The sequence below is a fragment of the Petaurus breviceps genome, unplaced genomic scaffold (assembly GCF_028583685.1).
Source record: "Petaurus breviceps papuanus isolate PSGF00001 unplaced genomic scaffold, PetGlider_PUasm1.0 90762, whole genome shotgun sequence".
In the NCBI taxonomy this organism is placed as follows: Eukaryota; Metazoa; Chordata; class Mammalia; order Diprotodontia; family Petauridae; genus Petaurus; species Petaurus breviceps.
In genome coordinates this window covers 476,226-494,654 of record NW_027187339.1, presented here as the reverse complement: position 1 = coordinate 494,654, position 18,429 = coordinate 476,226, and the positions used below count along the sequence as shown (strand labels likewise).

At 40.3% G+C, this 18,429-nt stretch overlaps 1 protein-coding gene across 12 annotated transcripts in view; it reads left to right on the top strand.

Moving 5' to 3' along the window:
• The window catches only part of LOC138146396 (ubiquitin carboxyl-terminal hydrolase 54-like), a 129,299-nt gene that overhangs the window by 82,584 nt on the left and 28,286 nt on the right, over window positions 1–18,429 (top strand). For all 12 annotated transcript variants that reach the window (XM_069068234.1, XM_069068237.1, XM_069068231.1 and 9 more), the window contains 7 exons: window positions 10,336–10,470; window positions 11,147–11,260; window positions 11,408–11,490; window positions 11,916–12,021; window positions 12,134–12,280; window positions 14,469–14,618; window positions 17,590–17,758. In XM_069068234.1, coding sequence (XP_068924335.1) covers window positions 10,336–10,470; window positions 11,147–11,260; window positions 11,408–11,490; window positions 11,916–12,021; window positions 12,134–12,280; window positions 14,469–14,618; window positions 17,590–17,758 — 904 coding nt within the window. The remainder of the gene's footprint in view (window positions 1–10,335; window positions 10,471–11,146; window positions 11,261–11,407; window positions 11,491–11,915; window positions 12,022–12,133; window positions 12,281–14,468; window positions 14,619–17,589; window positions 17,759–18,429) is intronic.

The window sequence follows — 18,429 nt, the reverse complement described above, 5'->3', positions numbered from 1 at the left end:
GACAAGATAAAAATCAAAATAACAAGGAAACAGGTAGTGCTTGAAGGTTTGTAAAGCCCTTTATATGCATTGTCTTATTGGATGCTTACAACAGCCGTGTGAGGTAGAAACTTTTATGATCCCTATTTTACTCATGAGGAAACTGAGGCTGAAAGAGGCTGTGATTTGCCCAGAGTCACAAAATTTCTGAGGCAGGATTCAAACTTAGGTCTTCATGCCTCCAGGTCCAGCACTCTGTCCGATATTCTGCCTAGCTGCATACAGAGGCCACTTTAGGTCATCAAGGAGTGAGGTAGGTAGTCTGAGGTCTTTGACCCTACCACAAAGTTAAAGGAATCAGAGAGAAAAACTCTAAACTGAGGTGAAGGACATTGCATTTAGGAAGATATGATGCTGTTGTCTGAAGAGGTTATGGACTCTTAGACATTGTAAAGGTGCCGTTATCTCCAGGAAGTCACCTCAGAGGTGGCCATAACGGTAGAGAACAGGATTTTTACTGTGATATATCATTGAAGGCTGGAAATGGGGAAAAAGCCTGAAGCCAAGCTTTGCTCCCTTTATTGGTTTTTTAATTTTCTCTTTGTCACGAATAAAGTTCAGAAACATGAACAGTTCAATATGCAAAAAAAGAAAAGAAAAAAAGTTCACATGAAACTTAACTTTTATGACATAGATTTTTTTTAAAGTATATTTTAAGTGTAACATAGTGATAGATGATCCTGCTTGTCTGTGACCCTTTCTAAACTTTCTTCTGCTTTCTTATGTATATTTTTAAGTGTTTTGTTGACTACTTTCCTTTTTCTTTTTTATATCTATCATTACACAACTCCACTTCTCTTCCTCCAAGCCTGACTATATTTAATAGACGGACATTTTTATCTTTTTTGGTTTTGGGGGAGTTAAGCATAGAGAGGGCAGCCATTGTCTTAAGGCCTATGTCACTATTTCTGTTTGACTCTGTTTCACTTCCAAACTCACTGGGATTAAAATTGTATAACTGGCTAATAAAGTATGTGATGGGTTTTGTCTGATACTCCCTTCTCTCTCTTCATTCTCTCCTTTGAAGATCTCAGGCACTACCCCATATCTTCTGAATTTATACCTAAAGAGTGTTTCTTGAAGGAAGGGATTGCCTTAGTGTTGCCATGGTATCTGTGAAATATTAATATTAAAAGACCTAAAAGAAGACTTCCAGCACACTAGATAGGCTCTTTATGGAGAATTTATGGAAGGATATGAACAAAAATCAAACAGAATGAGAAAGCAGATGTCCATAGAGATCATGGTTCTGTTAAAGCATCTGCTTCATGGTGTTGTTATACATTGGTCTACTACCTAAACCTTCTTGATCAAGGTTATTGTTCATAGAGAAGCAACAGGACATTAGAATGATGCCTTTGCAGCTACACTTTTCCTGCCCAGTGAAGAGCTGTGCAATAAAAATACCAACTGCTCTCCTTCCTTCCATTCAGACTGGTTTTAACCCTCAATTTTTTCCTGATTTTGATTCAGTTCCACAAACACTTATGGGCCTACTGTGTACAACACAATTCAAAAGACATCTCACTCTGCGCATTGTTGTGCCAGCAGCATGCATGGAAGAGGTAGGGTTAGTCAGCCTATAAGACACCTAAACGGCTGCTAAAAGAGAGGTCCATTTGTGGTGAACAATAGGAACTCCCATTGATACAGTTGATACAGGTTGACAGAGTGCTTTCCTCATTACCTCAGCAAGTGATATTATACCCATTTTATAGATGAGGAAACTGAGAAAGCAGCAACATCAAATGGTTGCACAGCTAGTAAACATCAGAACTCAGATTCCCACCCAATTCTCTTGATTCTAAGTTCAGTGTTCTTTTTACTACATTATGTTGTTTCTTCAGTAGACAACCAAATACGTTCTGGGAGAGGGTTGGGTACGATTAGCCATCTGGGATCTCCAGATAGATTGGTGCTCAAAGAACTGGCAGCAGTATCCTTTCCCATTCTATAGGTGATTGGGTGACCCACCAAAATATTATTATCTATCTCTGTAGTTTCGCCAGTTCCTACTTTTCCATTTATGCATGTAGACTTTGTCCTTTACTCATGACCTCACCCTTTTGCTGGTGGAAGGGCAGGAAGAAGATACTTCTTCAGCCTTTGTGCTGGCTGTCTTCCATTCCTGCTTCTCCTCCTCCAAGTCTGGGATCCTTTACCACCTTGTTTCTACCCACAGGCTTCCTCAAAGACTCAGAACAGCTGGGATCTCAGCTTCTGCAAGAGTTCTTTCCAGGTCATTCCATACCCCCCCCCCCACTCACCCCATCCCTTCCCTCAGTTATCAGGACCTTCCCCTCTCAGATCACCTTCCATCTACTCTGCATATATCTCGATGTATCTAATTTTTTTTTTACACGTTGTCTTTCCTTATTAGAATATGAACTCCTTGAAGTCAGAAACTGGTTTTGCTTTTCTTTATAATGCCAGTTCTTAGTATAGTGCGTGGCACGTGAGTATCTAATAGATACTTGTTGACTGAATGATAAAAACTTGTCTTGGGGCGGCTAGGTGGCGCAGTGAATAGAGCACCGGCCCTGGAGTCAGGAGGACCTGAGTTCAAATGCGGCCTCAGACACTTAACACTAATCTGTGTGACCTTGGGCAAGTCACTTAACCCCAATTGCCCTACCTTCCCACTCTAAAAAGCAAAAAACCAAAACAAAACAAACTTGTCTTTACAAAGAAGTGGGATTGAGTTGGGAAAGATAAGTGGCAGAAGAGAGGTAGATGACTTCTGCCAATGATCTCCAACAGAGCTGAGGCCTCTGAGGTGGGGATGGGGAGACAATGCTTCTATTCCATTGTCATATACAACAGTGGAGGGTGGTGACTAGTTAGCTGGGAATTTGTCCTCTGAAAGGCCTAAAATAGACAAAAGGCTGGGCCCTACTACTCCTGGCCTGCTAGCTGTGGCCAATCTAGATACTCTGTCACTTTGTTGGTACTAAACCACAGTAGACTGAAACCTAACCCTTACCTTTTACTAATACCTCCTCAGACCTTGCTGTAATAATAATAATAGCTACCATTTATATAGCACTTTTAAGGTTTATTAGAGTGCTTCACAAGTATTATCTCATGTTATCCTCCCAACAGCCTTAGGAGGTAGATGCTGTTATTGTCCCCAGATGAGGAAATAGATAGGCAGAGGTTAAGTGACTTGCTCAGGGTCACACAGCTAGTAAGTGTCTGAGGATAGATTTGAACTCAGATCTTTCTGAGTCCAGGTCTGGCACTCTTATCAATGATTTTTCTGGTCTTGATACTGTATTCTGCTTTAGGTATATAGCCACTGTTCCTTTCAGCTCCTCAACTTGTCTGCCTTGGTTGTCCTCAATTATTGATCCCAAACTTGTAGCTACTCTAAAAGCCCATCTCTATGAAACTGTCTCTTGATGCCATTATGGTAGTGAATCCTAGAATGCCATAATCATGTAATCAAAATTACAGGTAACTCAAAGAGCATTGGAATGATGTACGATGGTAGTAATAATCATGATATTTATGATAACTGATATTTATATAATGCTTTAATGTTTGCAAAATATTTTGCATATATTTTCTCATTTAAACCTCAGAATAACCCTTGACTGTAGCTTCTTTGGTGGGCTTAAGTAGGTTGTAGCATTTTACCAATAACCCTGTGCTTGACACCTGATCTATAAGATGTCATTGAGAATGTATATGACTGAGCTAGATGGATCAGTGGCTAGAGCATTGGTCCTGGAGTTAGGAAGACCTGAATTCAAATTTGGCAGCAGGCACTTACTAGCTATGTAATCCTGGGCAAGTCACTTATAACCAGTTTGCCTTAATCCACTGTAGAAAGAAATGGTAAACCACTCCGGTATCTTTACCAAGATAATCCCATGGAAAGTGTTGGTATGCACAGGGTTGTAAAGGTGGGCATTACTGAATGACTGAACAACAATTGACCATTAAAGGATGTGGGCTGGCCATGTAGTGATAATGAGAAACAGGGTGGACAGGACAGATGCTATGGTGGAACTCTGAGGTAATAAAATAGCCACCAACATGACCTAGAGACCATTAGGCCTCAATGGAGGATTAATGGAAAGAGAAGGATAAGAATTGCATAAGATGAAAAGATATAGAGGAGTTGCAGTTTACATTAGTGGAAGGAATATTACAGCCCATGAAATCAGAGCTCCATCCAAGTATTTCCTTCAATAACCAGCATAGCTCTTTGAACACAGGGCTTAATAAATGTTCATTGAATAAATGGATGAGTTGTGGAAAGTGGCAAAGTAGGTTCCATTTTATAGGGAGAAGGTATGGAAGTGAGGCTGTGTAATGGGAATGCAAATTTGGAAGATCTTCCCTGCCCCTAGGCTAAAGTGCACCTGAAGCCTGGGATGGGAGGCTTGTTTTTCAGTAGATACTTCTTGATTGGCCAGTGAGTCAATAAGGTTGTTAAACATTCTCTGAGCCAGGAGAAGGGTATATAAACCCTGATTTGAGGCTTTGTTTTGGGGGCTCACTTTGAGAAGTGTTCTGTGATTTGATCTGTATTCTGAAAAGCCGTTGTCCAGAGGGCCCCCCGCTTTGAAAAACCCAGATGTTGACTGGGTATGGATGTAATGGTTGGACAGTTTGGAAATCTGTCTACTTGATCTGTTTCTGTCTTGATAATTCTGCCTGTATGCTTTGAAGTTCAGGGTGCTGACCTTTTTTTCCCCTGAACGAGGTAAACGATATATGTTTGACTGATTAAAGTAAGCTTGTTAACCCATTTTGAGTTGCTTTCCTTTATCAAAGCAGATCCAAGAACCTGTGGTGGCGGCAAACCCTGAGGACGCTTGGGGTGCTTGCTGCTACAGGCTGTCACCTCCAAGACTGAAATACTACTGTCACTGTATGTGTATTGTATACATATACAAAGATAGATCTATAGATATGATGTAGATCTGTCTGTCAATCTATGGAAAGTAACTGTGAGGGTAATAACTGAGAGGTTAGAAAAAGCTTTGTTATGTAGGCAGCAGCACTTGAATCAACCCTCAGGGGAATCTATGGATTATAAGACAGACATACAGATGAGGAGAGATTCTAAGCATTCTAAGCATGGTAATCTCTCTCTCTCTAAAGACACAGATATGGGAAATAGGATGTCATGTATGGGAACAGCAGGTAAAATAGTTTGGGTGGAAAGTTGGCTAGATGAAGAAAAGTACGATATGATGAGCCTGGAAAAGTGGGCTGGAACCAGTTGGTGAAAGATTTTAAATGCTAAACATGGGGCTATTCCATCATCTATCTCAAATTTATCCCTTTTTGATTAGTATCGCCTTTATCCGAGTTTTGACTTACAGCTTTTTCTCCTTTCTAGAGGACTGAATTTCTGAGACAGATGACATCAGTTTTAGTCACCATGTTTTCAGAAGTGAAGATGATAAGGGGTTAGGAGAGGGGCTTAAATGGTGAAAAGTTTGGAAAAGCACAGATTAAGGAGAGGATGAAGAATTAAAACTTGCTCTGTTAGGCTTGAAGAAGGGAAGTCTGAAGAGTTGAGTGACTGGGAAAACTTGAAGTACATAATATTTTTGCAAGAAATTATTAAGGAGATATGCCCAGAGTGAAGTCTGTCTTGAGGAACAAAGCTGCTGACTGAGATACTTGTCACAAAATACCAGATTTAATAACTACCTCTCCCTGCTTCTACCTTTCCTACTTAGAGAGCTTATAGAACATAGAGAAGTTAGAGAATTTGTCCACTTCTGTTATTTTACATGGGAAAAAACTGAGACCCACTGAGGTTAAATAGGTGACCTGCCCAGTCTTATGGTAGGTAATAAGTGGCAGAGGCAGGATCAAAGCCAGACCCTCTAACTCCAAATTTAGACTTTGTTCTACTGCGCCAAATGATGAATTCTGTCTACTCTATTCAGCTTCGAATCAAATGCTGTCATTATTGTGGAAATATGTCTTTCTCATTTGAAACCAATTCCATTTTGGAACAGTCTAATTGTTAGAAACCTTTTCCATAGCTATGTAAAGCTGAAATTATCCCCCTGTAACTTCTGCCTGTTGGTCCTTGCTTTACCCTCTAGGACCAAACAGAAGCAGTAAAAAAAAATTAAATTAAATTTAAAAAGCAGTCAAATCCTTGTTACATAAGAAAACACTTAGGCATTTGAAGACTACTATGATCCATCCTACCTCTCCCAGTCTGACCAGAATTCTTCTGTTTCCTATGATAATCAACCCAAGTTCTTTCCATCAATCTTGTGTGACCTGGTCACGTAACCATCCAAGTCACTGTCCTCTGGTTGCACTTCAGCTAACTGCTGCCCAGAAATAGTTTTCATGTGGTGAGAGAGAGAGAGAGAGAGAGAGAGAGAGAGAGAGTGTGTGTGTGTGTGTGTGTGTGTGTGTGTGTGTGTGTGTGTGTGTGTGTTGAACTATCTCATCTTTGTTTTGATCACTGAACTTCTAGTAACACAGCCCAAGATAGCATTAGCTTTTTGGCTGAGATGCAACATTGTTGACTCATATGTAGCTTGCATTCTGCCATAATTCCTACATCTTTTTTCCCCACAAGTGCTGATTTCTAGGCACATCTTCTCTTTCATAGTTCCTTTGTACTTTTGCAGTTGATCTTTGGTATCCAAATTCAGGACTTTACATTCATCCCTATTCATTTCATTTTCTTTTTGAACCCTGATTCATTCACACAACATATTAGTTATCCCTTCCAGATTCATAGACATTTATAAATTAAATTAACATTCTTTATCTTTCATTTGGTGTCTTACAGTGTAGCTCATTACAAACTACTTTTATGTCTGTGTGCATTAAAATTGTTGACCAGAGGAGGATCAAGGAAGGAACTTAGGGATGTTCTACCAAATACCTCTTTTACCAAGTTGTCTTTAATCTGTTAATCAACACGTTTTGGATCAGTCAACCAGGTCTGAACTCATCTAACTGTACTATCGAGTCAGCCAGTTCTGAACCCATCTAGCTATGCCAGCATTCAGTCAACATCATTCAATCTTGTCCTTAAGGATATTGTGAGAGACCTTTGCCAAGTACATTGCTAAAATCCAGCTATAAACATTTGAAGAAAATATTTTTAGTTGCAAGATAAGGGAAGCATAAGGAAGAAAGCAATCAGCTGTTTTTCATCTTTCCCAAATTCAGGCTGGGAGCATAAGAAGCTAAAAGTAGATAGAGCACTGGTCCTGAAGTCTGGAAGCCCTGAGTTCAAATCCAACATGAGACACTTACTAGCCATGTGATCCTGGGCAAGTCACTTAACTTCTGTCTGCCCCAGTTTCCTCATCTGAAAATGGGGATAATAATAGCACCAACCTTCTAGGGTTGTTGTGAGAATCAGAAGAGATGATAATTGTAAAGTGCTTAGCACAGTTCCTGGCACATAGCAAGGGATTAATTCTTGTTCTCTTTCTCTTTCCCACCTTCCTATAATTTAATTAAATTTGAACAGCAGCTATATTTATAGATATAAGAACACATAGATATTTATGCTGGTAGTCTTTGCAGTCCCTAACTTATTTATATTGTTTTTGATAATCCAAGTAATTAAGCCCTTATGTAGGCAGAATTGTTTGCTCCTCAGTCAAAGAAAGACTGCTGAGGAAGCACCTGCTTCTAGTCATTAAAATCTTGTTGCTTTTGCTCTCAGTCCAAGAAAATTGCACACAGACTGAAAAGTAGTTTATAATAAGCTACACTGTGCCAGGAACGAAAAGGAAACTTCCTCAACTTTCCTCCGTTAAGGGGAGTAGAGATGACCCTCAGAGGTGGATTTCCTCTTGCCTGCTTGGTTCCTGCCTTCTGAGAACCCTTCAGAGAGACATGCCTTCTGCTCATGCCCTTTCTTGTTCTCCACTTTGGAGTTCAGCAATTGGAAGAATCCCAGTTTTTGTTCCTTATTGGAGCTGCCACCTGTTCTTACTGCTGAACTAAATGTTCTTGGCTTTCTTTGGTACGAACAAGCTCTCCCTCTGGGAAAGGTGGGAGGAGGGTGAAAAAGGGAATGGGTGGAGGCCAGTTCCAGAACCAGTGCTCAATTGGAGCATGGCACACAGGGGGTCAGTGTGCTGCCTTAACAGAAGGGCTTTGTGAGACAGCCTCTCTCAGATCTGTGTCTCCAATCAATGGCATTCTGGGCAGGCTCAGGCAGCTTCATCATGAGCACACCAGCTCAATTCCTGACAATAGAAGACCAATAACAATAATTAAATTGAGAAAACAAAGAAGACAGACAGAGACAATTCAGAGTCTCAGTATGTAGGGAGAAGCTGCCTGTAATTAGAGGCAAGAAAAGTAATGCAGGGATAGAGATGATTACATCTCTGAACATCAGCATCATATCTGTCAGTGTACATTTACAGAACTGCTAGTTCAGGTAGGGGCCAGACTTTCTCTTTTCTTGTCTGGGGAGTTAGTTACAAAACCTTCCCGTCTTTTGTCCTGAATGAGGGAAGTGGCTGAGAAGATTTTGGAGAGGTCTCAAAAGGCAGAAGTTTTTTAAAGTCTTTGCTTAGGTGGATATCAGAGTCTTTGGCGTGTCAGGTTTCCCTAAATACCTACCATGACTCTCTGCACTTTTACATGTTAACACTATAGGATGAAATGAGGCTTACAGATTACCTGTGTCTTCAGATGATATTGGCTATGGTTATAGTGGTAATGATAAGGAAAAGTATAAAGGTTTTCAGATAACTGGATTTATTATTATTATCATTTATGTTGCATGTCTTTTTTTTTTAAACATGTAAAACGTCCATTCTCCACTTCAAGGAGAATGACTTTATTATTACTTAGGATTATCTTCTTCATTGGCAACCTCTTCGGCAAAGCAAGCTGGATAAATCTTTTTGATGTTGGGCAGTTTGAAGCCACTGGTATTTCTTTCCAACCCCTTCATAATACTTCCAAATATATCAGAAGATTCTATAGGCAACTGATAAAATACAAAATTGCCCTTTGAGGGAAAATGACTTTGGGCCTATTTTGGTATGGACTGAAGACACCATGGTTCCAAGAAAAAGAAGAAGCTATGTTTTAGAAGATCTTACCCTTTATTTGAGTTGTAGTTAGGTTATAAAGATGGTCCAATGGGGGCCTCCTGGCAAAATAGGATACTGTCTAAAAGTGTTGAACAGTGTTTGGAGAAGCTATGGAGAAAAGTCTACCCCAATACCTGTATTAAGCATGAGAGATTGGAATGATTGCTGTAGAATTTCTTTTCTAGGCCCTGAAGCCTATTAAATAACACTGAATTGTAGTCCTTGCTACTATGAGGTACTTTTCCATAACTTGAGGCATTTGTGAGGAAATAAGGACTGGTTCCAAAGTGACCTATGTGTGGGAAACTATATTGAAAGACATTACAGTTGTTAAGGATGCTAATCAGAATGAGTTATAGTAGAAAGGACATTGTACTAGAAATAAGGAGCCATAGGTTCTAGGCATATCTTGGCCACTTATTAAATACGTAACCTTGGAAAAATCATAGGATAATAGAATCTTAGAGGGGACCTTACAGGTCATTTAATTCCCTACCTCCTTTAAAGTATAAATCTTCTCTATAGCATTCCCCAACTGGTGGTCATCCACTTGAAAAGATCCTCAGTAGTAGGGAACTCCCTATCTCTTGATTCCTTCTCTTTCATCTCTAGACAGCATTTCTTGATAAGATTTTCTTTGTTGAGTCAAAATCTGCTTACTAGTTGAGTTTTCAGTATATCTTTGTTGGCCTTTCCTAATTTCCCCATTTGTTGTTAATAGTGTACTAGTGTTCTTTACCTCTTGAGATTACTTTTTATTGCTTATACATATATTTTATATACCCTCCCCTACCCAATATAATATAAGCTTCTTCAGGGCAAAGATTGTATTGCTTTTGTCTTTGAATATTCAACTACAGGCACAGAGAGATAGGATGGTGTAACTAAGAGAATGCTGGAATTGGGGTCAGGAAGGAAGACCTGACTTAAAACCTCCCCTCAGATACTTACTAGGTGTTTGACCCTCATACAAGTCACTTAACACTGAACCTTAGTGTCCTAAAGTTGTCCTGGATGGCATCATTGCATCTGGAAGAAGGAGACTTTTATGTGCTAGGTTAGTCCTCTGATCTTTCAGTAGTTGGGTTTGGCTTTTTGTTCTAATATTAAATATATCAGTAAATTTTACTTTGGCAGCTATTGGTATTATAAAGCATTTGGCAGATAGCACTTATGTAGAGATTTAATAAGAACTTTGTACTTTTTCTACCTTCTGACTTCTTCCTCACAGGGAATCTTCAACCAGTTTCAATGTAGCAGTGAGAAAGTCCTTCCTTCTGACACACTCCGCAGTGCTTTGGCAAAGACTTTTCAGGATGAGCAGCGCTTCCAGCTGGGTATTATGGATGATGCCGCTGAATGTTTTGTGAGTATATTCCTTTACCTTTCTTATTTGGGGGAATCATGAAGCCTTCACTATGGTAACTGAGCCTCTACTTATTGGAAATAACTATGTCCTTACCTTAACTGTTAGAAGTAGGAGTCTTTTTAGTAGTTCAAAGCAAATCTCTTCCAGTGTTACAGTGCCTGTTGACGAGGCATTTTAACTTCTTCATGCTCTGTATGGTCTACTTTTGCATAGTCTACAGCTATAATCCTCAGAGGAGCCAGGGTCCCCCTTACAATGAGTAAGTGAATGTTTCACTTGGAAGTGGGCCTCTGGCATAAGTATGATCTACTTCAGACAACCACATTGCCTACATTAATAGGCAGGAAGGTGACTTTCAGAATTATTTCTTGACCTTAATTAAATTTTTAAGCCCATGAAAAACAGGCAGGCCTATTGGTTTTGAATAGTGACATTAAGTCCTTTCTTTTCACCATATAATGAAATAACTAGAGATCTCCAAGGTTCCTTCTAGCTCCAAGATCTTAGGATTCTATAAGTGATGTATTTCAACTGTCAGAAGAAAGGTTGAGAGGATCAGTAGGAATAGGAGATATTCCTGCTACTCCCTAAGTCCCATTTTTACCATTATTTTGCATGAGTTGCTTGGCTGATGATCTTTGCCAATTTTCCATTTTTATTCCTTCTGTGGTAGGAGAACCTCCTGATGAGGATTCACTTCCACATTGCAGATGAAACCAAAGAGGACATTTGTACTGCTGCCCATTGCATCTCTCACCAGAAATTTGCAATGACTTTGTTTGAACAGGTGAGGTGTTGTCTGTGGCCTCTTTTTTTTTTTAAGGTCTCAATCTTTCCAGTCTTCATTGGCCTAGATTATGGGGTGTCATATGGGAGGAGTGGCATGCTAAGGGCATCTAATGACTGTGGCTCTTTTGTTTTCTTTCTGCCGTAGTGTGTATGTACTAGCTGTGGTGCCACCTCTGACCCATTGCCCTTTATACAGATGGTACATTATATCTCTACCACTTCCCTTTGGTGAGTCCTAGAGGTTCCCCCTCATTGAAATTTTGGGGCTTTAATTTATGGTGGTCTAGATAATTGTAGTCCTTTTTGCTGAGGTAGCTGCTGAATACATATGGGGATTATTAAGTATGGGGATTATTCAATAAATATTTAAAATATCTTTTAGTGGTCCTTTTCCCTTCTCCCTCTCTTCTTCTTCCCTAGGACCTATTTCTGTTGAGTAAAGTAGTAGAAAGAATAGAAATTCTTTGAATCTTCAGATCTTAGGGAGGTCATAGATGTAAGGGTGATTTTCATCTCCTTTGTCTAGTTCATGGAGATTTGCTATAGCCACTAGAAGTAAGCAGAACATGGGAGTTAAGGCATCTGTGGATAACTGTTCTGTATTATCTTTGGAAATTTATGCCCTCATTTCCTTTTCATTTATCATACTTAAGCAACCAGGCAATTTGTATGTTGGAGAGGCGAGAAAAACCTTCCCCAGGCATGTTTGGTGAACTGCTGCAAAAAGCCAGCACCATGGGTGATCTTCGGAACTGCCCGGTGAGTGAGGGTGAAATGGGATGGGGTGGGGGGAAACAGGGGCAGGCAGCAGGACACATTTCATTAAAAGATGTTGGAATCTGACAGCAGTGACCATGTGCACATGTTTCAGAGTAACTGTGGAGAAAAGATCCGGATTCGCCGTGTCCTGATGAATGCCCCACAAATTATTACCATTGGGCTTGTGTGGGACTCAGACCATTCAGACCTGGCAGAGGATGTCATCCACAGCCTGGGTACTTGCCTCAAACTGGGTGATGTGAGTCTTATTTCCCTTGGACATTGATCTGAAATCTTATGGGCCTGGTATCATTTTGTGGAAGTTGATATTGAACACAGAAGAGAGAATATCTTTGCCCACACACTTCTACAGCATAATGTGCATAAGAGTTGATATATTCAAGAGAGTGACCTGTGTGTTAAATGAGAAAAAGTCCAGTACCTCATTTGAATAATTGACAGGAAAACTTTGGTTGAAGAGGTAGACCAAGGTGGGCCTTAAAGGATAGGAAAGACATAGGATATAGCCTGGCTAATAATATACTTGTTGCTTAATTGGTTTTTTTTAAAATTGAGGATCTACTACATGCCCAATTCTGTGCTATTCCAGCTATGGGACTTAATCTGGAGAAAGGACCAAAGAGGACTGGTGAACTTTACTGGAGTAATAATGTTGGAAGATAGGGCGGAGCAGAACGGGTATGGAGCCTAGTGGCTGTTGAGGAGGAGGATAGGAGTAAGTGGAAGTGATTAGCAATCTCTCAGTGGTGATATTCAGGAAAGTATGTGGGGGGGAAAGACTTCAGAAACAGGACTGTATCAGCACAGGCCTTTGTCAACCAAGTTGAATACAGCTAAGCTATGGATACAGATTAGATTCTCCGACAGTTAAGGCAAGGTTTATAAAGATTTCTTAATTAATATTCAAAAAACTACTAACTCTTCCCTTCCTTGGTCAATAAGATTATTATTTTGATAACTACAATGGGAATATGGGAAACGGAGAGGATTCTCCTTTAGGAAAGAGCCTGAAAAAGTTAAAAGTAGGGAAAGGGGAAAAGATAAGGGAAAATAAGATGGGTGAAGATGGGAATAAAAGAAGTTGAAGGGGCACAGCCAACATGAATTTTGAGATGACATCCTCCAAAAAGGAGGATTTAGAACAAAAATAGAACAAAAATCTACTTGCCAGCAGAAGAATAAGGATTGGATGGATGGTTGAAAAACATTTTATTAAGAACTTTCTATGTACACAGCACTGAGGATGCAAATAGAATTCTGCTCTCCAAGAGGAGACAATGCCTACAGGGGGTTTCAGCTGTGAGTCAGATGGTGCTTAGGGTACAACAGCAAAGCAGATACTAATCCTTCTTCTTTAGTGTTATTTACATTGATAAAATCGGTTTCTATTGTTAGACCATTTAACAGAGCCAAGGCCTCTATGCAGGAGAATCTTCTTTTCCATGTCTTCAGTAGCTATGGCTCCTGGGGAGGCAGGTCCAAGTTGAATTTCCCCAAGGGCTGCCCCCTAGACAAGAACTGTGGGGGCAAGAATGGAAGTAGTGCTAGTGTTGTAGGGGGCCACCGCTACTCCCAGGCATCATGTGACCCAAGGGATCGGGTGTTTCGGCCACTTTGATAATAGATATCTGGGCTTATGTTCTAGGTCCTCTCCCACAGGTCAAGTTCTCCCTAATTATCTCGGCCAACAATATTATTTACCTTCTCAAAATTTCCAAAGTAATTATTATTTGTCCTACATTATTTGACTTAATTTTCTTGAGGTTTCTGTTTTTGTCTCATCTTTCCATCTAATTCATAAGGACTAAATATCTTATAGCTTTATATCCCCAAGAGTACCTAACTCAGTGCTGGTCACTGACATGCTTAGTCAATGTTGATTGGACCTACAGGAGTTACTTGGGGTCTATCTTATACTGCCATACTGTCAGCTGAAAGCTTGTTATTTATGGGGCAGCTAACAATTAGTATTAGAGATTAGGGAAGTATTGACTTGAAAAGAAATAGACAGTATTGCTAGGTTGTTTGTTCATTTCCTGGTTTCTTTTGTCCTATTCTCATACAAGTGATGGACTCTATAAGAGAAGCATCCTTTTTTTGGAGGATCTCTCACCTCAAAATTCATGTTGGCTGTGCCCCTTTAACTTCCTTTTGTCCCATCTTCACCCCACCTTATTTTCCTTTTATCTTTTCCCCTTTCCCTACTTTTTATTTTTTTCAGGCTCATTCCTAAAGGAGAATCCTCTCCATTTCCCATATTCCCATTGTAGTTATCAAAATAATGATCTTATTGACCAAGGGAGGGAAGAGTTGTAGTTTTATGAATATTAATTAAGAAATGTTTATAAAAATATTGAGACTGATGAGAAATACTCTGAGAGTGCTGTATATATAATGGCTCTTGCTTTCTCTTGCTTTTTTTCCAGCTGTTTTTCAGAGTGACAGATGACCGGGCCAAGCAGTCTGAATTGTATTTAGTGGGAATGATCTGTTATTATGGCAAACATTATTCTACTTTCTTTTTCCAAACAAAGATCCGCAAATGGATGTATTTTGATGATGCCCATGTAAAAGAGGTAGGAAAATCCAAGTGCCTTGTGTGGAGTATCATCATGTTTAGTACTTTATGGTTTGAAAAGCAGTTTACATCCGTTGTTTCATTTGAGCCTCACAATGACTTGTGAGGTAAGTGGTATTACCCATATTTTATAGATGAGGAGATTGAGGCACAAAGGCAGTAAGTGATGTGCCCAGGATGGCACAGTTAAGCTTTCAGATCTGGCTCCTTCTGCCGTCTGACTCAAGGGGCCTTCCAGACTGGGAGCAGGGCTGGGGGATGTGGGTGCTCTGTCTTTCCTATGGCTCAGGCTCAGGGTCCAGCGCGTTGATCAGAATCTGCAGAGCTGTGACAGTTAGACTGGTCAGCCACATACCCCACTTTGTCTTTTCTTCAGGTCACCTTGCCATTTCAGCAAGGTTTTGAATCATGTATCTGTGAGGTATACTTGGATTGTTGTTCTTCATGTGTATTTTTTCCTGGTCTTCCCAGCTAGATTACAAGCTTCTTGACATCAGAGACATTGTTTCTTACACTTTAGTATCTTTCCTCCTGCCAGACACATTGCTGAATTCCCTAGTAGGTGCTCAATAAACGCTTCTGCTGCCCTGTCTGGTTCCAGCTCCATGAACAAGATGCCCCCCAGGTGAAGCTCGTCACCCCAAGACTTGTTATTGTTGTTGTTGCTGCTCAGTTGTGTCTGACTCTTCATGACCCCATTTGGGGTTTTCTTGGCAAAGATCCCAGAGCGGTTTGCTTTTTCCTTCTCTAGATCATTTTACAGATGAGGAAACTGAGGCAAGTAGGGTTTAGTGACTTGCCCAGGATCACACAGCCTAGTAAGTATCTGAGGCCAGATTTTAACTCAGGAAGATGGGTCTTCCTAACTTTAGGCCTGATACTCTATCCCCTGTACCATCTAATTTGCCTAATCTAATCTCATATCATCACCATACTGCTAACTCAAGCCTTGATTGACACCACCTCCTTCAGCCTCTTCTCTCTGATTGTCGGGCTAGAAAGTGAATTACCAGATTCTTCTCAATGCCTTCCTTTACAGAGAGCAGAAACCAGACTCCCATCTCACCTCTCTCCACTCTGCATCTGCTGCTCTGCCTGGTTTCAACTCCATGAAACAAGATGCTCCTAGTCTCCCCTTTCCCACTTCCACCTGTTTCCTGCTTCTTTTTGTGTGTTGTCTCCCCTGCCCCCCATTAGATTATAAAGTCTTTGAGGTTAGGGATTGTCTTTCTTTTTATTCATTGTAATCTCAGTGCTTAGCACATCGCCTGGCACATAGCAAGCACTTGATAAACATTTATTGAATTGACTTGGATCGAACACCGATTTCTAGGACTTAGAAATTAGTTCACCATCAGCATTTGAAAACCATTGTAAAACAGTGGGGAACACTCCCTATTGGAACCATATAGTACACCCATTTGTGTTCAGGTCACAGAAATGTGTTTTTAGATAAAAGACTCAGGGATTTTATCTTTGTCTTTTTTTTTTTTTTTTTTTGCTTTTTGCTTTTTTTTGGAGGGAGGAAGGTAGGGCAATTGGGGTTAAGTGAATTGCCCAAGGTCACATGGCTAGTAAGTGTTAAGTGTCAGAGGTTGGATTTGAACTCAGATCCTTCTAACTCCAGGGCTGGTGCTCTCTTCACTGTACCACCTAGCCTGCCCTCAGGGATTTTGTCTTTGAGTTGAGTAGAGCACAGAATTATAAATGCTGAACTCATTACTGAGTGAAGTTTTGGCTGGTTCTGGGCAGCATCAAATACCCTTAATAATAGACAACACAAAGTCTTATTGTTACTGGGGAATAGAGACTCAAATGCTGTACGGAGGGCAGGGAAACATTTTGGAGGCTACACCTGGAAGACCAGAGATTCCTTAGCCATAGCAAACTAAATAGCTAGTATGGAATGAACCCACTGTGATGAGATATTGTCTAGGAGGAGTGCTAACTATAACCACAATTAGGAGCAATGTGGTCAATTTCCAGTAATAATGGATATGTAAATAATAAATAGTGACTTCATTATTAGGGTACTAAGAAATATGAAAGTTGTCTTAACTTTCTTTTACCTCTTCCCAGCATGTTTTGGAGAGCTCTCTGCCAAAACAAGAGAAGGAGCAGTTTGTCTGCTGAAGGGGAATAAGGTGGGGGAGGGAATAAACATTTATATAGTGCCTACTCTGGGCCAGGCACTGTTCGAAGCACTTTACAAACACCTCATCTTTGCTGAAAACACAACTGATTTAGTGCTCAGAGCAGGGCTGATTTTGTTGGGTTACTGCCTCTGTTGCTTCTTGTCAGTCTTTAGAACTAGGAGTAAAGCTGACTCCTAGTACATTGTTTTGACTGAATGACTCAATCATCTTTTCTGAGCAGTTCAACTTAGTTTTAAAATATAGGTATAACTAGCTCTTGGCCAGAAATGGAAATCATTTAGTAAGAGCTGGCAAATGTATATTTGCCTAGAATCTTGCAGATCAAATCCAAAGGGTTCCAAATGGAAAAAGAAATGAGAGGGAATGAAGTGCTTGTGTTAATGTACCAAGCTAGATTCTATACAGGATGGATGTAGTGTACAAAAAATAGCAGGAGAGATGCCCAGGACACACAGGAGCCCTAGGAAGACAGCAGCAGAAACTGCCTCTGTCCCTCACTCTTTGCCACCATGGACAAGGCTTCTCTGGACCTCCGTTTTGTTATCTGTTGGGGTCCATGGGCTCTGAGGTCCTCTCCAGCTCTCAATGTGTGATCCTGTCAGTGCTGGTCTTAGATTCTCAAGACTGGTTTTAAGGCTTCTCTTGAACAAGCCAGTTCTCTTTTCTGGGCCTCAGTTTCTTCATCTGTAAAATGAGGTTAGAGAAGATAATTTCTCAGATCTCTTCCAGTTTGAACATGTTTTGATTCTTTAAGTACTTTGAACTACAAAGGTGAAGAGTAAATTCTTACTCTTCTGATTGTTTCTGCTTCAGATTGGGCCCAAGTGGAAAGATGTGGTAACCAAATGCATCAAGGGACATTATCAGCCTTTGCTGTTGCTCTATGCTGACCCCCGGGGTACCCCGGTATCTACCCAGGATTTACCTCCTCAGATGGAGCCCCAGTCATACAGTAGGACATGCTATGATAGTGAAGACTCGGGTAAGCAACCTTCATCTTGTTCTTTCCTATGATTTTAGACATGTCCATTGAATATCCAGAGGGCTCTTCAAGCTTATTAGCATGTGGTCTAGCATGAATTGAAAGGATGCTATGTGGAGTTTGCTGCATGGTAGGTAACCTCTTGGTCAGTTTCAAATTTAGTGTCACATGATAGTTGCACCCAAACAACCAGGGTCTTCCTGGAGGGTCATGTGTTGGATCTGCTTCTCATTTGACTCAGAGCTAAACTAACATGCTAGAACCCAAAGCAGAAAGGAATTTTTAAACAAATTAAAATTAATTAAGAAGCTTGAAATAAAATTAATTGAAAAAGAATTCAAGAAAGAAAATCCCATTGGTTAAATGTAAAATATTCAGCTTATAATGGAAACAGCATTTAACTAGTATGGTGATATTGATATAGAAAGCTGACTTCTCTTCAATACTTATATCCAAGGAGCTGTCTTAGACCAATGTGATCAATAAGAAGGAAATAATTTGTCTAACCATACAAAATGTGGTATTTTTGCTAGCAATGAGCGGTTTTTTGTTTTTTGCTTTTTGGAGCAGGGAAGGTAGGGCAATTGGGGTTAAATGACTTGCCCAAGGTCACACAGCTAGTTTTGTGTGTGTGTGTGTGTGTGTGTGTGTGTGTGTGTGTGTGTGTGTGT